Source organism: Dendrobates tinctorius, unplaced genomic scaffold (assembly GCF_039654945.1).
Source record: "Dendrobates tinctorius isolate UK_male_01 unplaced genomic scaffold, ASM3965494v1 ptg000022l, whole genome shotgun sequence".
NCBI classification, from domain to species: Eukaryota; Metazoa; Chordata; class Amphibia; order Anura; family Dendrobatidae; genus Dendrobates; species Dendrobates tinctorius.
In genome coordinates, this window is record NW_027361690.1 from 81532734 (window position 1) to 81558740 (window position 26007).

General features: G+C 41.6%; 1 protein-coding gene across 10 annotated transcripts in view; it reads left to right on the forward strand.

Moving 5' to 3' along the window:
- The window catches only part of MEF2A (myocyte enhancer factor 2A), a 206480-nt gene that overhangs the window by 163978 nt on the left and 16495 nt on the right, over positions 1 to 26007 (forward strand). For 7 of the 10 annotated variants that reach the window (XM_073568789.1, XM_073568793.1, XM_073568783.1 and 4 more), the window contains 5 exons: positions 7986 to 8208; positions 9400 to 9459; positions 18632 to 18813; positions 20658 to 20681; positions 21668 to 21794. In XM_073568789.1, coding sequence (XP_073424890.1) covers positions 7986 to 8208; positions 9400 to 9459; positions 18632 to 18813; positions 20658 to 20681; positions 21668 to 21794 — 616 coding nt within the window. The remainder of the gene's footprint in view (positions 1 to 7985; positions 8209 to 9399; positions 9460 to 18631; positions 18814 to 20657; positions 20682 to 21667; positions 21795 to 26007) is intronic. The other 3 variants (XM_073568791.1, XM_073568787.1, XM_073568790.1) reach the window with 1 other exon arrangement.

Consider the following 26007-nt stretch of genomic DNA (forward strand, 5'->3'; position numbering starts at 1 on the left):
CTGAAAATGTGATTCTGTGTTTGCCAGCGATTTGTCTTTTTTTCCATACTTTGTTTTGCACTCTTGCTTCTTTATTAATATGTTAAATTTCACCACTCCGTTGTCAAGGCCAAAACCAGGATATGAAAGGAGACCCTGTAACTTTGCCAGGGGAAGATTTTCAAACACTGTTGATGCAAATGCTGAAATGATTGGAAATAGAGCACTTACAACATTTATGACTGAAGAGCTCGCACTTCTCACGCTTTGCTTGGATAAGATACCAATCCGTTGTGAAGTTTGAGCAATGTTAGTGCAGCTTCAGCGCAGACGTCTATTTCCCTCTTAATAAAAGATTATCCTGGCAAAAGAAAAAATGTCCTATGGGAGATGCTAAAAGAGAAATAAACTGGTATGTGCCTACCGGCACCAACCATGATCTGCTGACACAGGTGGTGACTTGAGCAGCACATTACCTTAAAAACATCCGCTGGCTCACTGCTCAAGTCACTCGACCACTGCAGCCAGTCACGGGCCACAGTGGTCCAGCTACTGGTGTAAAGGTGACGTTTTCCTCTTCCTGTGTCAGCGCAGACCACAAAGCAGCCTTCCTTGGTTTTTGCTGTGTGCTGGTAGCTTAGTGTCACTTAAAAAAAAAAAAAAACAAAAAAAAAAAAACAACAATTCCAAAGAAATAGGCTATAAGGGTAATAGGGCACTTCAAAAATAGTAGGAAAACCTGCAGAGAAAAAAGTACTGAGCCCAAAAATAAAAAACTACAATATTAATGATAATTTAAAAGAAAAAGCATATAAAAAAGTACATAGAACATGGAGATGGGAACAGAGATAACTGCCTGCATTAGGACTATCCAGATAGTGACATATAGGTTGTCATGACCACTGATGATGCAAATTTGATGAGAGAGGTGTTACTGCAAAACAATATCAATATATAAGTAAGATATCCTTATTATGTCCATGAAAAGAGATCAATGTGAATAATGTCATCGACTAATAAACACTTATTAAATGTATATTTCATAATAGTTGGTAGTAAATATGCTTCAAAAGGAAATAATGTGCAGTGCAATCAAAAACCAACATATTGTGTCATAATATTGATGGGAAGTAAGAAGACCTGATTAAAATCCCTCATTTAAAGAAGCTATACGCGAAACGCGCGTCGGGGTCCTTGCTGTCGCATAGTGACTATCCATCTAGGTCTGTTTGCACATGCATGTCGTAACTCTGCTGTATTTGAATCATGTCTTCTTACTTACCATTAATATTATGATACAATGATATTTTTTGATTGCACTGCACTTTATTTAGTTTTGAAGCTAATTTACTTCCAACTAGAGCTTGTGGAGGTTTGGATTTTAAATTGCGTATACGGTAACTACTTTATTAAGCTGGAGAAAGAAGACTCTTACATGTCATCGCGCATGAGGCATTGATTTTGCCTTTCTATTTGGTTCCCTCTTCTATTGCAGGGGAATTATGAAGTGTGGAGGGGAAGAGTCTAGGCTGCTCTACTTTTATAGGCAAGGGAAACTAAAGCGGACCTTCACCTGGCGAAACACATTAGATGGCTGTGTGTCAAATGATCACTTGGTCCGCTGCTTCTTTATGGACTCCTCCATACACAAGGAACGCTCTGTTCCACCGAGCGCTCCTGTGTCCTCTCTGAGAGCTGCTGCCATACTCCTATCCCTGAGAACAAAAGCATCAGCCATTGAAGGTCAGCAGGCCAGATCCTTCTCTCATCATCTGGTGATGGACAGTCAGGAGGCCCCACACACGTTAGATGGTTGGCTGATGCCACCAAATGTGGCGGGTTTGGCCTTTCTTCCATCTAATGTGACTGGGACCTTTTACATATCAGATGCTATGCACCAAATGCACATTCTGTTATTTCTCCCCGCTCAGCCACAACTATGTAAACTCCACTAGGAGCAATGCATATTTCAATGGGAAATAGCACCGCAACAGTCTCCCATCAGAACATTCTGTTTTTTTTGGTTTTTTTTTAATTTGGAGTCCGAGCCCATCGAAATGTAAAAAGGATTTTTTTGTCGTTTCTGGCCAACTAAATTTATTTGTCAGTTCAGTGTCTGCTTAATGATTTCTACATTAAGGCTGTGTTCACATAATAGGCTGTGTTCACATAATACGTTAAATATTTTTATCCCTCCCCCAAAGAAAAACCCTCATAGAAACATCCCATTTTTATATCGTTTTTGGAAAATTGTGGCATAAAAATGTGTTGACAAAACATTGTTTGAACACAGCTTTATAGTCCAGCATTCTGGTCAGTTCGAGGCTTTTCTCTGTCCGTCGGCACAATCGTTAAATAATACACCGCAGATAGGTTGCATACCTCTCTTTCTGTGTGTCGGATTTCTATCGGAATAAATCCTGCCATCCATGGACTTCAATAAAGATGGCTTATTTTTAACATTACTCTCTTCAGATTTCCTGTACATTATTACAAGCGTTGTTCCTCACAGTCTAGTTACCCTAAATTTTTTGCTAACAGTGCAGCAAGTGTGTTTCCAAAGAAATTGCCTGGTTTAAAAAAAAAATAAATAAATTAGTAGAGTGTCTGCGAACTTTGAGGGACTTGTGTGATCCTTCTTACATAAACAGCACATTGATGTGATTGATCACTGCCCAGTTCTTTATTTCCTCTGTTTGGGGCATCACAGGGACATTTTCTCACATGTTACAGCTCATCAGTGGGGATTCTAGCAACAGGACCCTTCTTGACAGGTTCTTTACAAGCGACCCTTCTAACAAAAAGACCCCAGCCATTCACTAAAGAGTAACTAAACTTTAATTTTTTTTTTTATTATTATTTTTCTTTTTTCATCATGCAAAGTTATGAACTTTGTAAATTTTTTTATTATGGGATTTGTCTTTATTCCCCTAAACAAAAATGTAATTCAATTTGCATCCAACGTGATTTTTCCCCAGTCTATCTGCCTGCCTTTAACTACATTGATACCAGCTGATGAGCACAACGCTCAGGGGAGGAGACCAGTGCCAACCTGTCACTGCCATCATCTGTACTCCAAATGAGTCCATTCTGATATCAGTGCAGTCGAAGGCAGAAAAATAGACTGGGGGGAAAAGCTGGGATTAGGATGTCACTCGCGTGCATTTTTTTTTTTTTTTTTTTTTTTTTTTAAAGGAATGTAAACAAATCCCCTAACTAAAAGTTGAAAAAACTTTAACTTATTTATTGCATTTAAAAAAATTAAAGTACTTTTTTAAGATTATTAAATTTATTGTAAGTATAATCCCATACATCTCTCCCTTGTGTGCAGTGGTCTGATATTAGGGTCTGCATTGAGCTGAGGAATGTCAGACAAGTGATAAAAGGAAAGTTGTGTTGGGTGAGGAATGATTTCTGCTTCTTATCACCTCCTACACTGATTACTCTTATCCACATATGTACATTACAGTTCCCACTTGTCACCTTTTACCTTGATACATACCAGCCCAGGGCTCCTTTTTTTGTCTCTTTATTTTTTGCAATGAGAAACAAGACACTGCTACGTAAATATAAAATGGAGTACTCTTTGAAGAAGCAGTTACCATAGTCTAGTCTGAGATCCCAGAAATATAACAAATATATTGGTATAAACTTGTGTGTTTAAAATGTAATTCAAGTGACATAATGAAAATTGTATTACCGATATATAAATGTTTGCTTGTGCAATGCTAATAATCCGTTTTTATGTATCCGTATATAAAAATAAGTGGGTGATGTAAGTGCCCTACCACACACCACTAATGTGCCCATTGTATTATTGTATCTTAGGCCATGTGCACACGTTGCGGATTCTGCTGCGGATCCGCAGCGTTTTTGGCTCTGCGGAACCGCAGCAGATTTAGCTGCGTTGTACAGTACCATTGTTTTCAATGGTAAAATGAAAAGCGCTGTGCACATGCTGCGGATTTGCTGCGGGTTCAAATCCGCAGCATGTCAATTCTTTGTGCGGAATCCGCAGCGGTTTCACACCTTCTCCATTGTAGAGGTGTGAAACCGCAGGCTAATCCGCAGGTAAACCGCAGGTCTTTTTACCTGCAGATTTTTCCAAATTTGCGCGGAAAAATCCGCAGCACCTTTCACTACGTGTGCACATAGCCTTAATGATGGAGACCAGAGGGGACTGGTACTTTTATTTCAATTAAGAAACCTGTTAGGCTGGGTTCACATTGCGTTAAAGGTGTGTGTTTAACGCATCTGTTACATAGCGACATTAACACTATGTAACTCATCCGTTAACGCGCCCATAGACTGCTATAGACAAGCGCATTGCTAACGCATGTCATAATCGGCATGTGTTAGCGATGTGCCGTCATTCTGTGACGGACCCTCGGACGCGGGCTGCAGCGTTCGAGGGTCCGTCACTGCTAGCGCAGATGGAGCATCTGCGCTAGCGCGATCGCATAACGCGATAAAAAGAAGTTGCGTTAGCGCAGTCAGTTTAATTCATGCGTTGAACGGACTGCTCTAACGCAATGTGAACCTAGTCTTAAATGGATAATCTGGTAAAAAAAAAAAAAAAAGTAGCCATCACTTATTCACAAAATAGGTAGAAACTTCAAGATCGATAGTCTCCTGACTACTGAGGTCCCCGCCAAGCGCATGATGTTATCTCTCGTCTGAATAGAGAAGCCGTTCTCCATTACTTCTCTATGGGACAGCTAGGGGCGAGTACAGCGCTCTGCTTTTTCTGTAAGTCCTATAGAGAATGAATGGAGCAGCAGGCAAACATCATCCTACCTCTCTCCATTCAGACTGGAGACAAAATTACCCTGTTCTGGTGGTCGGTGCGGATCTCAGTGGTCAGGCACCCACCGATCTAGAAGTCATTACCTATCCTGTGGATTGTAATATGTAGAAAACCTTAAAGGAAACCGGTCACCAGTTTTGTCATATAACGGCTTAAACTATCACCTTATTCAGCGCCTATACAGCAGTCCATAAACCCCACAAAAATCTTTTATTGCTGGGCAAAATCTTGCACCTGCTCGCAGAAATCGTGGCTCACGCCTGCACTCTATGGTTTGCCCTACTGTGGGTGCATGCACACTTATATTTTCAGCTTTGCCCACAGTAGTACAAAGCATACTGTGCAGACGTGAGCCACGATTTATGTGTACAGGCTCAAGATTTTGCCCGGCAATGTGGATGACACGAGGCGTCTTCCACATCAATTAAAGGAGGAGTACGGCGAACTGCGGTCGGGAAGGAGGGATGGAGAGGACAAAACCACACCCATCGGACCGGACCGACATGATATTCCGTACAGCATGAACGAACTTAAGAAGGATTTTTGGGGGGTATACAGAGGCAGTCAGGGGGTTAGATAAGCACTTATGGACTGCAGCATTAGGGCTTAATAAAATGATGGCTTTAGTTGTTATATGACAAAACTGGTGACAGGTTCCCTTTAACTCCAAATGTCAATATGGGGATTTGAGGGTTTATTAAGTCGGTATGTAAAAATCATCCCTGTAGACAGTAGCGGTTGACGTTTTGGCTTTTGCGGACCTTATCCTTGGCCCAGTGTTAACTTGCTTGTGAAAGGTAGAGGTTGTCTCGTGTCTTGTTACAGACGAAGGCTTTGGCCCAGCGTGAAGCAGATGGAGTCTTGTGCTCCAAACAGGGACACAGGGGACCTTTTCTACCATTCAGAAGCATGCTAGCTAACTCCGGGATAACACTAAAGTCAGGACCAAAAAAATGGCTAATACAGTCTGCGTGGATAATATTTACACGCTAACTTATTAATAAACCTCCAAATCTTCATTACAGCGTTCAGAGTGGTGTGGTCATCGGGAAGCTTCTATTGGGAGCGTATCCTACCACTGAGCATCCTCCGATGATGAGCGCTGGCCAGAATTGAAACCATCCTGTGCATATGTAACAACCCATATAAAATACACATAAACAAGGAGGCTGCTGTTAAAGAGGTATTGACTAAGAAGTTATTGCCCGTCCACACGATAAGTAGACATTCTAGTCTGCAGATCATCTGAGGATGCTCTGTGGCAGCCATAGCACACATCAACATCTTTTCTGACTTTGTAATTAGTGCACTATATAGAAGCTAACATTTTAAAAAGATAAACAAATAGTACAAATTAAATCTGGTCCAGGTAGTAAAAATGGATTTTATCCATTGTAGCGGCAATGATTCAAGCCAGCAATTTATTTATATTTAATAAATAATGTAACTATGTAGCCCTGTCTTATGCAAGAAATTGTCAGAATCAATGACCCTACGTAAATATAATAGCTATTTGTACTACTGATCTCAGGGCTAAAATTGCTTATGTTTGCTTTTAACGCTGCTATATAATAAGCAGGTTAGTAGAAAGCTTCAATGTTTACTTACAGCAGATAAAATGTTTTCCCAATGATCACATATGTTTTCAGTTCATTAAGGGGGGATTTAGAGTAGCCAACCCGCAGCATTGAATGACCACCGATTGACAACATAGAAGCCGTTTGGCAGTCTTTTACTTAGGCCGACCACACTTCCATGATTATTCAGTGTGCATAGACTGTCATTGTCTCTGACAACATGTCTTGTTTAAAGGGAATCTGTCACCAGGTTTTTGCCACCTAATTTGAGAGTAGCAAAATGTAGAGACCGAGACCCTGATTGAAGAGATGTCACTTTCTGGGCTGCTTCGTTTAGATCTAATAAAATCCCAGTTTTATCAGCAGGTGATAATAACTAGAGGACTAGTAAACCTGCTGCGATGTAGTCCTCCATATTCAATTCATGAGTTCTGTATTCCCCGCCCCACCACTGATTGATTGATTGGCAGCTCTCTGCCTATGCACAGTGTACACAGCTGCCAAATCAGTGGTGTGGGTGGGGCTATACAGAGCTCTGCATTCAGAGAACTGTTAAATCTGCAGCAGAGAAAACAGTGATTTTATCAAAATGACAGCAAGCAGCCCAGTGAGTAACACATCACTGGAATCAGGGTCTCTGCAGCTACAATATGCTGCTCTTAGATGGGGTGGCAAAAACTTGACGAGCGGTTCCCTTTAAGCAAACTTGGGAAAAAAATTGCCCAACAATTTAGGATTTTTCTTGTTCATCAGGTGACTGGCGGTTGTTGACACTTGTATTGAACACAAGTATTCCAAGGAATTCTCATTCCTGATATTAGGCCTGTGTAAATACACCCTTTAAGTCTGGTTTCACCCAAGCGTAGGAAAAAAAATCATCTCAGTTTCATTTAGAAATCTCAAAATAATTTTTTTTCTGATCTGTCATCCATATCCATTTTTCACAGCAGCCGTTATTAAAAATTTCCAGGACTAAATAGCTTCCCATGTTAAAGAATTTCCATGAGTCCATAAAAATCAAAAACTGCACGTTGGTCCGTGGATATTGCTGGAGATTTGACACAGATTCCCATACTTGCATTGCAAATTCAAACAACATTTCCAACATATCCCCAGCGTCTGATAGTAAAGTTCTCAGAGCTGTATTCTGTAATGAGAGACAAACCAGTGTCCATCTTATGGCCGGGACACATTGCTATCCACTGAAATTATACAGTGAATGTTCCCAGAAAGCAGAGAGCCTGAAAACGACAGAAATTAATACAAAAATAACATTGAAAGGTTGGATGAAAGACCATCATTGTCTGATGCTGTGATGCCCCTTTAATAATGAACATCCGACCTGCTGTACGACGGTCCGACACACACTGCTGGTACACCTCTTCCTGTACGATAATCAGTCGCAACATTATAGTCCTATTATCTATTGTTTACTGTTTACAATAAACATGTAAGTGCCGACGACGGAGCCCACACATTTCCTGCTATCTGTCCTGTTTGGTACAGCATGTACTGGTGGAAATGTGATCCATCCGTAATTCATGATCATTTCAGCCTATAATATGTGCGATTCATTGACAAGATATACATATTAAAAGTAATCTTGTCTTCTCTATTTCCAGCCTGGACTACAGCAGCAGAATTTCTCCATGTCTGTGACTGTCCCAGTGAGCAACCCCAACACATTGCCCTACAGTTCTCCGGGAAACACCCTTGTCACGGCTTCATTAGCTGCCAGCACCTCATTAACGGACACGGGTATGCTGTCCCCACCTCAGGCATCGCTGCATCGAAATGTGGTTTCTCCAGGGGTGTCACAGAGGCCCCCAAGCACTGGGAATGCAGGTAACAGAAGCTTGGGTGCTAAACCTTGTCGAAGCTTTGTCAGTATAGCTTCTTTCTTGTGCCCACAAGTGATACAGGGGTCCAGGAAGATGATGTACATAGGGCTGCTTGCTATTCTCTCCAACCGCAGAGCTTCTGTATTTCTGCAGGCAGTGAGGTGGTCACGGGTGATTTCCTGTTTTCAGGTAACTAAATATCAGATTAGTATAGTGAGACACAACAATATTTTAACACCTTTTGCTCTGTAGAGCAATGATTTTGTTAGCAAATGAGCCACATATTTATTTCTCCATGACATGGTCAAGAACAGAACATCAAAACTGGGCCTTCCGTGCAGGAATTCTGCACATATCTCCGCTTACTTGGCCTGTGGAAGTATTCCATGGGGGGTGAGGAGGGGATCAGGAATCTGTAATCGCTCCTGTATATTTTCAGGTGTTGAGTACGATTAAGGTAACTTTATGTATTAGGCTGAATTCAGACATGCGTGTATCATGGTCTTAATATGGACTGTTATTTTCCAGACCAGCCGCAGTCATCTTACCCGAAATCAACAACCTCCTAGTTACCAATGCATACCCACCACAAGAAGGTTGAGTTCGGGTCACCCACGATCGGTCCGGGAAATCATGATCTGTACTTGGCGTGATAGTCAAACGTCTTAGACCTGGGTCATCCGAGCCACTGATCATTTAATGTGTTCTGTGTCCTACAGACGCTCTGCACATACGATGATGGCAGAAAAAAGAATTGGGCATGTTAAATTTTAAATCTCATTTTTATTTTTTTTTCTTTTCAGGTTATTTTAGCGGCTTACTCCCGTCTGCTTAATGGAAACGCATGCATGCTCACTCAAGCGTGCATGTGTATGGGGGTCAGGACGGGTAGCTATTAGTGGGATGAACATTTGGGCCAACAGCTGTTGAATGTGTATGGATGATTATCAACCTAGATATATTTTAGACTGTCAGAATAATTTCATAATAATGGAGATGTGTCTCCTAAATCCAAAAATGATGCTTTCCTCTAAAATCTTTGGTAAATCTCCTAGTGTTCTTGAACACAAGTTGTGAATAGATGACGGTAGAATTTAGTCAAACATGTGGCACCTTTTGGATTATTGCATGTTTTGTGTCCCAGGCTTAGTTCGTATTCTGCCTTCTTTAATACTTAACCTCTTTTTTTTGGCAGGTGTGATGTTGTGTTCATCTGACATCTCTATGCCAAACGGTGCTGGTGCCAGTCCAGTAGGTGAGCGTGGAAAAAATGAGTTATGTTTAAAACATTATAATTTTGTGCCTGCGAAGTGTAGCTAAACAAAAAAAAAAATTGTATTTTCCCAAAAATTGTTTCATTGCCTTGGCATAGTGTATGTTTGTATGAGATTTATTACATAGCAGACTGCTCCGTCTGATGGAAATGCAGTTAGGCCTCGTCTACACTGACACTTTCTATAGTGATGCTGATTACAGCTGTATCCCAAAGTACTTTACATTGGGTGCAATGTTGTGGACTTCAGTTGTCCCTTCATAGCTAAAATTACTTAGTAGTTCTGCAGAAAGTCTGTGTGGCCCTGGCTCTTGTGGAGCAACTGCATGTCAGATACAGCACTAAAATCTGATGTCCAAGGTTTTTTTTATTCATTATTTTTCATAATTTTCGGTCTAACTAATCTACAAGGACTCCTGATAGGTGTTAGGGTGTGCAGAGGATGGGGTCAGACCTGGACATCTGGATTTGGGAGTCTAGCAGCGACTATAAGGGTATGTGCACACGCTGCGGATTCCGCTGCGTTTCCGCAGCGTTTTTGGCCGCTGCGGACCCGCAGCAGTTTTAGCTGCGGTGTACAGTACCATTCAAATGAATGGTAAAAAAAAAAAACGCTGTGTAGACGTTGCGGAAAAATCCGCACGGATTTGCTGCGGTTTTGAAACCGCAGAAAGAAGTGACATGTCAATTCTTTCTGCGGAATCCGCAGCGGGTTCCTATCTCCACCATTGCGGAGATGGTGAATCCGCAGGACCAAACCGCAGTCAAAACCGCAGATAATCCGCAGGTCTTTTGACCTGCGGTTTATCTGCGGTTTTTGCAAAATCCATACGGGTTAATCCGCAGCGGATTCCGCAGCGTCTGCACACACAAGGTCTCTCTGTCGGGTATAAGGAGACTAATACTATAAATGATATTTTATTGTTGGGGGTGGCCCTGTTAAAGCATTTACGTTGAGCCTCCACTGGTTGTATACGCAGCAGATAATCCAGTGTTGTAGGTGATATTTTACAAAATCTCTATCATGCACTGAGGATTTTATATCTGGAGCCTGTCATGTCAGTTAGATTTTTTTTTTTCCTTAGATTTGCCATTCAAAGTGTAAGTGTCCCCTTTAGACCTATCCTTAGGCTTTGGCTTCTCTCCTACAGCTCCTGTTTTCTTCTTCTTTATGTACTAATATAATAGACAGAAAATAGCATCTTGAATCAGATCTGAGGAATTGGCACATGTGTGTTAAATTGAAAATAGAAGAGTAGTAATTTCAAAGAATCTGTGCCCATGATCTGCCATTCACTCAATACTGAGTTTTATTAGGGATATCTCCCTACAAAATATCTCTAGTTTATCTAGATACTACATGTTCTGGACCCCACACTAGTCATTTCTGGAGGCTGGTACATGAAAGTGGAGCCTTCCATTGGCTGAACAATCTTTATTAGTGATGGACATTATGATGATTGGAAACTTTGAGGGAAAACCTGAAAATCCCATTTAGTACCCATAAAGTAGCTCTAAATACATCTATACAAATATCATGAGCACAGGGTAAATACGGCAATTCGCGCATAAGGATAGCAGAAAACCTAAACTGTCATGTGATTGTGACCCTGCCGCCCACGTTTCGGGTGCGTCGTCAGTCACATGGCTTCTTTATCACGGAAATGCACTTATATACCTCGCGCTAAGCGGTCATGTGACTGTGACATGGCCGCTTGCTTGGAGGCCATGTTACCAGTCACATGACTGTGACACCACTGGACGACCAATAAATGCGCTGCTGTTCTTCGATAAGGAAGTTACACCATTAGTCACACGTGACTTCTGATCACGTGATCGCATACATAACAAGCATGACTCGTATTACTGGCCACTTAGTCATTACATCATTGATCACATGCTTCCCTTTTCTGATGATTTGATTGGTGAATTCGTTCTATATCTTATTGGTTGATGGGTGGGTCATCTGTGGATGGTGTTTGACATCACTTACGCCCTCCAAATGATACCATATCATTTATCACGTGTCACGTGTGACAACTTAGTAATATTACTAACAGTTTCTGATTGGCTTTCATAGCCTTAAATAGACTGGTTGCGCCATCTATCATCACCCCTTGATGAAACTAGCTGAGAAACGCACATCAAGTGCGATTCTTTCATTGACTGGTGAGTCTCTTTCCTGCCACTGTGCACACTTCCATTTCCCACTTATGAAATTTATACTCTTGTCATTTCGTGACATTTTCTGACATAGTGTCTTGTCTATTATTTATACTAACTGGTATCCGTCTGTAATATTGGGATTCCATTTTGTATATTTTGTTATAACACTATACTTACCTCTGGTATCTACAAGTAAGTATTAATCCTGTTTCTATTAAAATATTAAATTTGCATCATGTTGTATACACAAAGCTGTGTTCACCAGCTTTGAATATCTTGTGTCGTACATTATGAAGATTTTTTTTTAAAGTAGATCTAGCAAAGAAGCAATAGAATAAGAGATCTCTAGTTATTATGTATCAGCTAGTTTGCCCCTTTTTGCCATGAAGTGTCTGTGACTTCAGTGTAGTCTGAATAGATGTGCCCCTATTTCCTGTCTAGGTCTAGCAGATACTGACTTGTGTAGTGCAGCAGGTAACTTATATGGCGATGCTCTATAATTACCCTTCATACTTCTACATGTAATAGAAAGCAAGGGGAGAGTCACTTTATAAATGTGTTGCCTGCATTTGTGAGTTTCTCCTTTTTTCATCATTCGTCTCCTGATTCTATTAAAATACTGAGAGCGCGGTATTATTTTATCCTCTGCATTTATTAGTTGGAGTCGTTTTCATTCCTACACTGCCCTCTTACCATTTCTTCCTTTTTGGAAGATGACCATGATAAATATTTAATGGTGTGAGCATTGCTTTATCCTCCACAGTAATAAGAGCATTATTATTGGCAGTGTTCCTCGAGACCGAATTCAAAGAAGGGCATATGACCCGTATTGATTCACCTTTTTTTTTTTTTTTTTCCTCTCTCTCTAAAAGCAATAGCTGAATAATCTTGTTTTCTGGAGCGTGCAAATATTTCCAGATTATAATTTTTTTGTGTTGCAACTTTCTTAATATGTTCTCATCGAATTGGAGTTATAATTATTACAAGTTATAATTCTACGTTGGTATTTTGATGAAAAGTTTTTTTGCTTTTTTTTTTTTCGCACTCCTACAAAACATACTCAGTAGTTTTACATGAGAAATTGCTTTGCCGGTTATATAGCTGCATATATATTTTCAAAGTGGTTTACACAACTGCTACAGTAAGTGAACATATCTTGTATTAAAACTGTTTCCAGGTAAATTCTTCCTGAAATCCTCTGTATTTAGGGGACACGGATTAGCCCTTTATAATAGGGGTACTCTTCATTGAGATACCTCAAATATCTGCTGACGATTCTGAAATAAATGAAAGTCGGTCTTTTCCAAGCTGTGTTTTTTTCCCCTGCGAACATATCCAAATTCTGCCCCATTATTGTTGTATTTTTTTTTGCTGAGCATAAAATCACTGTTTGCCGAACCTAGATGGTTAAATTGATGACACTAGTAGGAAATCCCCAGGAAGCGTTGTATATTAGGAAAGGGGTAGTAACGATACTGATCATGGCTAGACTACTTATAACAGATAATCAATGGGATCTTGTGAAATTGCTGCTTGATTTATACAAGTCAGAGTACAAGAAGGAAACCAGGCAAACACAGAAAACCTACTCATCATATTTACTGTAGCATCGCCCAAATATTCCCTAAGTAAAGACATCACTGTGAAAGGATGGGATATGGTGGCCAAATGATCAGACTGGCCATACACGTTAGCTAGCTGTCAGCTAAACAGTAGACTCTGGTGTGTTCTCTACGAAAGAGCTGCTGCCAGAATTTTGTGGCTGTGGCTTTTGTCCTCGCCTAACAAAAGGATCAGGCAAATTGAATTCCATTTACCTGATCCTTTCATCTCTCGACATAATCTGTTAGGGAACAGTCGAGAGGTTCTTATACAAATTAGATGGCCGGCTGATCCTACTGAAATCAACAGGTGTGGCCGACGTTTATCTTTTGTAGGGCACCTTAAAGGGGTATTTATATCTCTACATTTATTATCTGTACTACAAATGATGGTCCCAGTAATCTTGAGAAAGGGGTCTTGAAGCCACGCCCTGCCTGTGTAGTGGTGGTCAGAATCTCCATTTAGTTGTAAGGGAATTCCGACCACCTTACCTGCTTTGTGTGATGGGGCCACGGTCTCGAGAAAGATGCAGGCCCCTGTTACTGACGCCCGCATCTACTATTACATTTATGGAATATCCTGTGGATAAGGAACAATTGTATGAGATGGGAATACCCCGTTAAATCTGCTCGGAAAAGAGTGAAAAATATAACTATATCACATGGAAGGATTCATAGTTTTCTACACTTGATCTGCAAATTTAGGGATTATTAGGATCATAATCCGCCTCATTGCTGGACTGGGTTGTGTTCTTCTCGTCTTCTTTTTGGCTTTATTTTTTCTCTGCTCTTGCTATTCACCTATGAAACAAGTTTTCAGTGTATCTAGTATCTATTCTGTGCAGTATAGCTAATGTTGAACAATCGGGGATCATACCAGTAGATAGGAGAGATGAGCTGTCCCCATACTGCGCTGCTCTTACATAGGAGAATTTCAGATCCAATTTAATGGTTACAATAGTAATGTCAGAGCCTGAGAAATGCGACAATCCGCTGTAATGCACTTCGTATAAGATTACATATTACACCTCACAGTATGTGGACCCCAGTATGCATAGCCTGATGTTCACGACTAGCAGCCCCTCTCCAGGGTCAGCATCTGTTTACTATACATTCTTAATCCTTTTATTCATTGTCCTTTTCCCCATTGTTGCCTCAATAAAGTTTTTCACTTTGTAGCTCTGGACTCATTGTCCTTTTTTTTTTTTTTTTTTTTTTCCTCTCCTAGTTTTTTGAGTCGTCCTACTATCTACATTTCTGGGGTCTAATGTGCACTGGCACAGCATGAATTAACTATTATGTATTTTAAGGGTATTTTCTTTGCTCCTGTATAGTGTAAGAATATTAGGATTTCTGCTACGTCTCATGGTGTGTTCGGCCAGCCTTCACTTCCCTCGGCCAGTGCCATCCACACAGGACTGGCAGTTCTGCTGGATAATTGCCTTCTGTTATGACAGCAAAATGGGATTGAATCAGACATCATTAATAGCAGAAGTGACTGGCCGCGGCTCACAGATTCTGCTCCCCAGTTGGTGCCTGATTAAATTTGGAGCCGGGCGGCAGGAGAGAGCTGTTGTGTGACATCAGTGTGAAGGATAGTGGAAGTATTAAAGCCAAGGATGAATTGTGAAAGTAAAAATGTATCCTAAACCATCAGATTGTAACCTCCGAAACAATGAAGACGACTGTGGTGGTGGATTGGGGAAGCGCAGATACCAGTTTACTAGTAAGAAAAATAGGAAATACAGATCCTGCAAAGTTTAAAACTACTGGAGGCACATGTACTGTATTGCATGGTCATTGCCATTCATTTAAGGCTACATGTTCTGCAAATGAAATCATTGCGATTGTGTGACCCACGTCTGCAGCATGACCTTGCATTGTGGGACTGCATGGTGTAGTGTTTAACTTCCTATGTACCACGCATTCATCAAATGTGTCAATAGGCTCAATAGTATATGTTGGTGTATAGTTTTTAACAATCTTTTCTATTCACTCATCCTGTTAAATAAATATATACTGCAATATATATATTTTTTAAATGCATGGAGGCTCACTGGCCACAGATACCACACTATACACTCACTGGCCACTTTATTAGGTACACCATGCTAGTAAGGGGTTGGACCCCCTTTTGCCTTCAGAACTGCCTCAATTCTTCGTGGCAGAGATTCAACAAGGTGCTGGAAGCATTCCTCAGAGATTTTGGACCATATTGACATGATGGCATCACACAGTTGGCGCAGATTTGTCGGCTGCACATCCCTGATGCGAATCTCCCGTTCCACCACATCCCAAAGATGCTCTATTGGATTGAGATCTGGTGACTGAGGAGGCCATTTGAGTACAGTAAACTCATTGTCATGTTCAAGAAACCAATCTGAGATGATTCGAGCTTTATGACATGGCGCATTATCCTGCTGAAAGTAGCCATCAGATGTTGGGTACATTGTGGTCATAAAGGGATGGACATGGTCAGCAACAATACTCAGGTAGGCTGTGGCGTTGCAACGATGCTCAATTGGTACCAAGGGGCCCAAAGAGTGCCCAGAAAAAATTCCCCACACCATGACACCACCACCACCAGCCTGAACCGTTGATACAAGGCAGGATGGATCCATGCTTTCATGTTGTTTACGCCAAATTCTGACCCTACCATCCGAATGTCGCAGCAGAAATCGAGACTCATCAGACCAGGCAACGTTTTTCCAATCTTCTACTGTCCAATTTCGATGAGCTTGTGCAAATTGTAGCCTCAGTTTCCTGTTCTTAGCTGAGAGGAGTGGTACCCAGTGTGGTCTTCTGCTGCTGTAGCCCATCTGCCTCAAAGTTCGACGCACTGTGCGTTCAGAGATGCTCTTCTGCCTACCTTGGTTGTAACGGGTGGCAATTTGAGTCACTGTTGCCTTTCTATCAGCTCGAACCAGTCTGCCCATTCTCCTCTGACCTCTGGCATCAACATGGCATTTCCGGCCACAGAACTGCCGCTCACTGGATTTTTTTTCTTTTTCGGACCATTCTCTGTAAACCCTAGAGATGGTTGTGCGTGAAAATCCCAGTAGATCAGCAGTTTCTGAAATTCTCAGACCAGCCCTTCTGGCACCAACAATCATGCCACGTTCAAAGGCACTCAAATCACCTTTCTTCCCCATACTGATGCTCGGTTTGAACTGCAGGAGATTGTCTTGACCATGTCTACATGCCTAAATGCACTGAGTTGCCGCCATGTGATTGGCTGATTAGAAATTAAGTCTTAACACACAGTTGGACAGGTGTACCTAATAAAGTGGCCAGTGAGTGTATATAGCTATACAGAGGGTTAAATCTTAAAAATGCTGCCCAAGAAACAAGAAAAATAATCATTAAATCACATGAAATGATCTGTTGTGCAGCACAAAAGATCACATTCTCGACAGGGCTGTGGAGTCGGTAGGCCGAACCTCCGACTCCTCAATTTCTCCAATTCCGACCCCACAGCCCTGGTCACTACTGAGCATGTACATACAGTGCAGCACAGATTCATCTCATCTATGACCCCACAGCACTGGTCACTACTGAGCCTGTACATAAAGTGCAGCACAGATTCATCTCATCTATGACCCCACAGCCCTGGTCACTACTGAGCATGTACATAAAGTGCAGCACAGATTCATCTCATCTATGACTCCACAGCACTGGTCACTACTGAGCATGTACATAAAGGGGCAGCACAGATTCATCTCATCTACGACCCCACAGCACTGGTCACTACTGAGCATGTACATACAGTGCAGCACAGATTCATCTCATCTATGACTCCACAGCCCTGGTCACTACTGAGCATGTACATAACGTGCAGCACAGATTCATCTCATCTATGACCCCACAGCACTGGTCACTACTGAGCCTGTACATAAAGTGCAGCACAGATTCATCTCATCTACGACCCCACAGCACTGGTCACTACTGAGCCTGTACATAAAGTGCAGCACAGATTCATCTCATCTACTACTCCACAGCACTGGTCACTACTGAGCCTGTACATAAAGTGCAGCACAGATTCATCTCATCTATGACCCCACAGCCCTGGTCACTACTGAGCATGTACATAAAGTGCAGCACAGATTCATCTCATCTACTACTCCACAGCACTGGTCACTACTGAGCCTGTACATAAAGTGCAGCACAGATTCATCTCATCTACTACTCCACAGCACTGGTCACTACTGAGCATGTACATAAAGTGCAGCACAGATTCATCTCATCTGCTACTCCACAGCACTGGTCACTACTGAGCATGTACATAAAGTGCAGCACAGATTCATCTCATCTACTACTCCACAGCACTGGTCACTACTGAGCCTGTACATAAAGTGCAGCACAGATTCATCTCATCTACTACTCCACAGCACTGGTCACTACTGAGCATGTACATAAAGTGCAGCACAGATTCATCTCATCTGCTACTCCACAGCACTGGTCACTACTGAGCATGTACATACAGTGCAACACAGATTCATCTCATCTATGACTCCACAGCACTGGTCACTACTGAGCCTGTACATAAAGTGCAGCACAGATTCATCTCATCTACTACTCCACAGCACTGGTCACTACTGAGCCTGTACATAAAGTGCAGCACAGATTCATCTCATCTACTACTCCACAGCACTGGTCACTACTGAGCATGTACATAAAGTGCAGCACAGATTCATCTCATCTGCTACTCCACAGCCCTGGTCACTACTGAGCATGTACATACAGTGCAGCACAGATTCATCTAATCTATGACTCCACAGCCCTGGTCACTACTGAGCATATACATAAAGAGCAGCACAGATTCATCTCATCTATGACCCCACAGCACTGGTCACTACTGAGCATGTACATAAAGAGCAGCACAGATTCATCTCATCTACGACCCCACAGCACTGGTCACTACTGAGCATGTCCATAAAGTGCAGCACAGATTCATCTCATCTACTACTCCACAGCCCTGATCACTACTGAGCATGTGCATAAAGTGCAGCACAGATTCATCTCATCTATGACCCCACAGCACTGGTCACTACTGAGCCTGTACATAAAGTGCAGCACAGATTCATCTCAACTAAAAGCCCAGATCCTTAGATCAGGAACAGAACAGACATATCCACGTTGGAATGTGTATACAATCCCTTTAAAAAGTTTTCCCTGCTAATAGTGCAAAAGGGCTTTTAAATATCAGGATCCTACAGCCATTCTGACATGGATTTTCAAAGTAAGCACACGAGTTTCATCAAGTCTAGGAGATCTCTTTAATGTATTCAGTTCATATTGTGACAGATCTGCTTTAACAAAGAGACAGAGACATAGCCTTTAAATGTGTTCATGCTGTGAAATGCTTTCTTTTCCTCTGTCGATTTTAGGTAATGGGTTTGTTAATCCAAGAGCTTCACCGAGCCTTCTAGGACCGTCCGGTGGCAGCGGATTAGGAAAAGTCATGCCCACAAAGTCTCCACCACCCCCAGGAGGCAGTTTGGGAATAAACAGAAAGCCTGACTTGCGAGTAGTCATACCTCCTTCTAGCAAAGGAATGATGCCTCCTTTGGTGAGTTTCTGACTATTACCAATTATGTAATAGTAGCAATTATCTTAATTGATGGGGCCTTATCATTTTACCATAGAAGAACATGGTACTATAGGGCACAGAAATGATTATGGAGGATTAGGTACACTTCTGAACATATTATTTCTGCTGGCGAGGCAACCAGTCATCAATTTTAAAGGGGTTATCCAGGACTAAACAATTGGTGGCTTATCCCAGTCCTCAATATCAAACTTTACTAAGAGGCTGGTTTAACCCATTGGGATAATTCACTTGTAGAGGACAAAACTGTAGAAAAGTGATCCCGGGCACAGCCATTTCTAAAACTATGGATCTATACCTGGTAAACAATAAAATGGACGCAATGGGGGGGTTGTCTGAGATTGGTTGGGGGGGTTGGTCGCAGTTATTTTGGCTAAAGGTTGTGCAACCAAGTATTAGGCTAAGGGTGCCAGTACTTTCGTCTGGCCCAATTTTGGAGTTTTGTGTGAAATGATCAATGTTTTGCTTTTTGCTTCATTCTCTTTTGTGTTTTTTTCATTTAAGACAAATTAAATGAAGATAATACCAAAGAATTTGTGTTTGCAATCATTTTCAGGAAGAAACTGAGTATTGTCTGACAGAATTGCAGGGGTGTCAAAACTTTTGGCCACAACTGTATACTGCATTGTAGAGTGCTGTATATAAGGGCATACATGGGCTGTCATACTTTTATATGGGAAAAACAAGGGGGAAAACACAATCTGAGCAGGTTGCTGTTGGGTATTTTGATGAACACAATAAGAAACAGTGAGGGAAAAATAGCGGTTTCCCCACACCAGAACATAGCCACATATTTAGGATCCGACACCAGGTCCCCTCACACATCAGCTGCCACCTGGTTCTGCGGACACAGGCAGTACAATGTATGGAGCAGGATGCACACAGCTCTGTACGCAGTGCAGTGGCCATTCGCAAGTACTTCAACTCAGCTCCCATGTGATAGGAGCGCCAGTACAGAGTACAGAGGTCATCTGCCTCTGGAATTAGGTGTGGATGGTGATGCTAATATGGCTTATTACTTCCAGTGGTGCGGGATTGTAGCACTTGGCTTGTAGGCAGTGAAGCGCAGCACCAGACACTATCCGTGGTATACCAAAAGGGAACCAAGAAAAATATGAAGGCTGTGTAGGTGCGCTGCCAATAACATTAGTGTGGATGCGGTAATTAACCGATTTTCGGCTCCGGACAGATCACCTGATATAGGCTCCAGTGTGGAGGCGAAAACCGGCTCGTGATTTTGATCCTAAATAAAAAGGTACTTCTTTTAATTATCGCACCCTCACTAACGTCATTTGCAGCACACCTACATACCTTTTGTATTTTTACTGCAAATTTTTGGCAGACTCTGGATCGGCTAACAGTTGATTATTGGGGTCCTGGTTATGGCATCCCCATTAATTTAATATTGATGATCCATCCAAAAGATAAGGTCATCAATATCTTGGTCCTTGAAAAAACCCTGTAGAGTAGTTACTACTTCCCTTCTATTTTAGGGAAAAAAAATATTCTTAACAGTTATTTTTTGGGCAAACGTGGAGCAGTAATTAGATTTCTTTGAGTCATATGTGTAACTCTGCTCCTCACAGTGTAATGGAAGCTTTCTAGCACATCCCGATCACCAATAAATAAAACTCGGCAATCATTATCCGCTGGTTAGTCGGCCATTCATCCTGCCGCTTTGTCCGGCGTCTCCTGGGTTTTAGTTGTGGGTGTAGCAGCAGAAGAGGTGAGGAATGATCAGGTCTGCCCACCATCGTTCGCACTCCATATCCTCTGTAATTCTAATTTTCCTCATTTACATACAGACTGAAGAAGATGAATTGGACTTGGTGAGTTACGTGTGCTTGGTGGACATATCTCCATACATACGGTGTTGCTCATGTTCCCTTTGACATTCCTGAAGCTTTGGAGGATGGGGGGGGGGGGGACATTCCCAACAGTTACAGAGTTATAAGGACAAGTTATTTCCTGCAGAAGAATGGAAAGCTTTATATTCAAAGGGAACATTGGATGTGCGTTTCACATTGTGTTTTGTGCCTGGACCAGGCAGCGATCACATCACACAATAGCCGGTCTCCGCCACCATTATCTGCAGCACCGTATCGCTAATCTTCAGCCTGCTAGGAGCGCTGCTCTGCCTTCCTCTTACAGTCAGGTTACATCATCCTGGGTGAGGTCATTCCTTGATGGAGCTGTGAATGATCTCATCATCTTCAGGAGCCTGTATGCAGACAGCAGCGAGCCCCATAGAGTACTCCTCCTCACACCTATTTACATACTGAACGCCACTGGCATGGGTCGGCGCTCGATTTAATATTTTATTGAATTGATACAGCCACAGTGACCCACTTTCTGCACATCACTGGGAACACTGATGTTGTATCACCGACACAGGGCTTCCATTACATTATCATCCATTTCACATGCTAAGATGCATGTACATCTGTGCCTGTTACAAGCGAGCTATGATGCCTGCATGCTTTTTTATTTTTGTTTTCTCTTCCACCGCAATTTGGGTTATTTATTTAATTATTCAAAATTGGAGTAAATCAAGTGCTTGTACATTGTGTTTGAACCTGTGGCCGCTTTATTCTTCACTCCATCACAGTATTGTGTTAGTTCAGGAGATAATGATCTTCAATCAGCTTTACAGCACTGCCCTCTGCTGGTTGTAGCATGCAGTAACGTGCACAATACTAGTTACCAAGCATTTGTTACATTGGATATTTTGTAACTTCATTTTGTACATATTTAGTTTCACTGTTCTCATGTTATTTTTGTATGTTTATTCCAATGATTTCTGGTTTATTCACAGAATACCCAAAGGATAAGTAGCTCCCAGTCTACACAGCCCTTGGCTACTCCAGTTGTCTCTGTGATGACTCCTAGTTTGGCCACGCAAGGCCTGGTGTATTCTGCCATGCCAACTACCTACAATACTGGTAAGGCTAAGTGCACTAATTTACATGTATTTCTCTTGTCTGAGCATGCTAAACTGTTCAAACTTTGTGGACCACGGGCTGAAGAGTTGCAAGCCTTCGTTGATTTTTTTTTTTTACGTCAACGTGGGCACAAGCAAGAATTTCTCTAAGGGGTTTTACAAAGAGATTACGTTTAGATAAAGCTACTCAGCCATAAGTCTATATTATGGGGGTGTTCCCAATAAACAAGTTATCTTCTATAGGGAAGCATAGGAGATAACGTGCTGATCAGTGGGGTCTGGCCAAGAGGCACTTGCTTGGCCTCAACTCCATTCTTTGTCTATGGAACTACCAGGTTAAACATTGAGGACAACACTCCACTATTTCCAGCAGTCCCATAGATGATGAGTTCAACTCATGGCAGCACGGTGGCTCAGTGGTTAACACTGCAGGCTTGCAGTGCTGGGGTCCTGGCTTCAAATCCCACCAAGGACAACATCTACAAAGAGTTTGCATGTTCTCCCCGTGTTTGGGTGGGTTTCCTCCGGGTTCTCCCACACTCCAAAGACATGCTGATAGGGAATCTAGATTGTGAGCCCCAATGGGGATAGTGCCAATAGTGTATGTAAAGTGCTGTGGAATTAATGGCACTAGATAAGTGAGTAAGATAAATAAAAAAATAAACTCCATTCAGGAATTGAAGTGAATTGAATCCCTGATCTCAGGATCACTGGCAGTTCAAACAGTTGGACATACTGTACATCGATAAGCAAGATATCCCCCATACTCTTGGTAAGAAAAGCCTATAATGGTTACTGAAATGGCTTGAAACTGACAAAAGTTATTTCCAGTTGAAGTGTACCAAATTTCAGTTGCTGAAAATCAGACATTGCTTCTGAATTGTGGTTCACAATAAAAGTTAAAGAAAATGGTCGAAAATGGCCTGGAAATAAACTATAGTATTGAAAATAATTTGACCATAGGGATATGTTAAACTAAGGTGTGTCCTGTAATTAGCATAACAGATTTCTACAAACTTATAGTCAGTCTGCCTGTTTATAGGGTGAAAAGTAGTCCTTGTGCTGTTTGGTGTCATGGTGTATACCACACTGAACATGGACTAAAGAAAGCTAAGGAGAGTGTTGTCTCAGGAGTTTAAAATTAAAATTCTAGACAAGCATGTTAATTAATGGTAACTGCTGTAAGACCATCTCCAAACAGCTTGATGTTCCTGTTACTACAGCTACACATATCATTTAGAAGTTTAAGATCTATGGACTGTAGCCAGCCTCCCATGACGTGGCCACAAGAGGAAAATTGATGAAGTATTGAAGAGTCAGATAACACGAATGTAATCAAAGAGCCTAGAACAACTCCCAAAGAGATTAAAGGAGAATTCCAAGGTCAAGGTACATCAGTGTCAGACACAATCTGTTGCTGTCTTGGCCAAAGTGGACTTCTTGGAAGACAACAGAGGAGGAAACCACTGTTGAAAGCAAATCCTGAAAAAGCGAGACTGGAATTTGTCTAATGCATATTGACAAGTAACAAATCTTCTGGGAGAAATGACAGATGAGACAAAACTGGAGCTCTGTGGCAAGTTACATCAGCTGTGTGTTCACAGACGACCCAAAAATGAAAATAAATAAACCTTATACAAACTTGCGCTAATAGGGTGTGTCCTGATTAGGTAGGAGATATCTTGTGAGGAGGTCTGTTACCTTTACTGAAGCTTAATATGGCGAGCCAGGAGAGACAGAAGTCCAGGTCCTTCCCAGAGATACTCCCCGGCACAGCGATGTATAGAGTTGCTGGAGCTAAAGGGTGCTACCTCCTAGCATACCGCCGTCCCGGCCGGTGACTGGCGTGCAGCTGGAGGTATGTATCGGCAGGCTGTACAGATACCAGCCGCCGCTACAAAAACATGCCTGCAAGGTCCGAGAACGCTGAAGGACCTTGCGTGACGTCACAGTCACGTGGGAAGTCACGTGACAGGCAGAAAAAACGCTATGAAGCGCTGAAGGGGCCAGAATACAATGGTAGATCCTACGCGTTACAGAATTCACTGATTCCTTCTTCAGGGATGGCCCCCTGGAACAAGAATAACCCTTATATAGCCTCCAGTATATATCCTCTAATAACAAAACATCATATTAGGCATTAAAAGCAAATAGCTCAATTTCGCTGTTTAGACCATTTGGGATCAGAGTATTTAATTCAAATATCCATTTACTTTCTACCCTGGACATTTGATGGATAAAATTGCCTTTCCTCATGCTTCTTTTAGCAATTTGAATCCCAGTCACCTTAGTGTCCCTTAAAGAGCTCCCATGATGTGTGAGATAATGATTAGAAAGGGGGTGACCTGTGAATTTATTACAGATATTATGTAAATGTTCCCCAATTCTAACATTTAGGGGACGTATAGTTCTTCCTATATATAATTTATCACATGGACATGTGATACAATATATCACCCCCTTCGTGTCACAGGTGATGAAATCACGGATCTGAATCTCCATGGACTTATTCACAATCGAGAGTTGTTTTTTACTGCCTAATTTTTTGCAAGATGCGCATTTTTTGCAGGGAAAAAAACCATTTAGTTGCTGATGTAAATGAGAATTGGGGCCTGGTGTTGGTATAGAAATAGAGGGGGGGTTACCAGGTTACTCAAATTGTTTGCCCTTCTAAAGACAAACCTAGGGCGAGCTGGTAAAGCTTCCCCTATGATTTTATCATTTTTCAAAATACCCCAGTGTTTATTTACAATTTTTCTGAAAATATGGCTATTTGAATTAAACTGAGTGATGATGGGAACCTCATCTATAATGGGGTTTTCTTTATTTTTTATTTTATGTCTGAGGAATTGTTCCCTCGGTATGTTCCCAATATATTCCCTGGTGGCTCGCAGGGCTTGGGTATCATATCCTTTTTGGCAACATTTTTTAATTAGAGTTTCAGCTTCAGTTAAATAGTCCTGTGACTTGGAGCAGTTTCTATGGGCCCGTATAAACTGGCTCTTTGGGATATTCAGAAGCCAACTTGGGAGATGGCAACTTTCTAATGAAATGTAATTGTTTGAATCAGTGGGTTTATGAAATAATCGTGTCTGGATGGTGTTGTCCTCAATAAAAAAAATTTTAAGTCTAAAAAATTAATCTCCGTGAGACTTGTCGTTGCAGTAAATTTTAAAAAATAACAATTTTTATTCAATTCGTCAATAAAATCAGTTAAAAGAGTAGGCCCACCAGACCAAATGAAAACAATATCGTCTATGAAGCGGTGCCAGAGTACCAGATTCGCGCGCAGCCTGCCCTCGGGAAAGATGGTTTCATGTTCCCACTTCCCGACGTACAGATTTGCATAACTGGGCGCGAATCTGGTACCCATAGCGGTCCCCCACTTCTGGGAGTAGTAGTCCGCTCCATAGTGAAAGTAATTATGGGTGAGTATAAAATAAATACAATCAACAATAAAAGCGATTTGGTCGCTAGGTAAGCTTTTAGCTTCAGACATAAAGAATTCTGCAGATTTGCAACCCTTTTCATGTTCAATAACTGTGTAGAGGGAAGTTATATCTAAAGTCCCTAAGATAAAATGGTCCTTCCATTCTATATTGTTTAAAACCTGTAAAACATGAGTGGTGTCCTTCAGGTAGGCTGGAAGAGCAGGGACTAATTGTTGTAAGTGGTAATCCACAAATTTCGAGAGATTAGCTGTAAGGCCACCAATGGCCGATATTATTGGTCGGCCAGGGGGTTTGATCAAATTCTTATGGATTTTTGGGATATAATAAAAATATGGTATCCTAGGGTGAGTGGTATTGATAAAATCAAATTCCTCTTTTTTTATATACCCCTTATCAAGACCACGTTTAATGAGGACCTGCATTTCTGCAAGATACCTTACTGAAGGATCACTGTCCAATAATTCATAAGTGCGAGAATCAGACAGTATCCTTACAGACTCCTCCTCGTAATCAGAAGTATTCAAGATCACTATACTACCCCCTTTGTCAGCCGGTCTTATTGTGATCGCATGATTTGTCTGGAGCCGTTTAATAGCTGACCGTTCTCTACCAGATAAATTATACCTAAATTTTCTGCATCTTTTATCAGATATGCTCCTGATGTCCTGTATCACGTTGATCTGAAATGCCTCAAAGGCTTCTGAGTATTCTTGAATTGGGTTGAAATTGGATTTCTTTTTTAGACCGGTATGTTGATAAGGG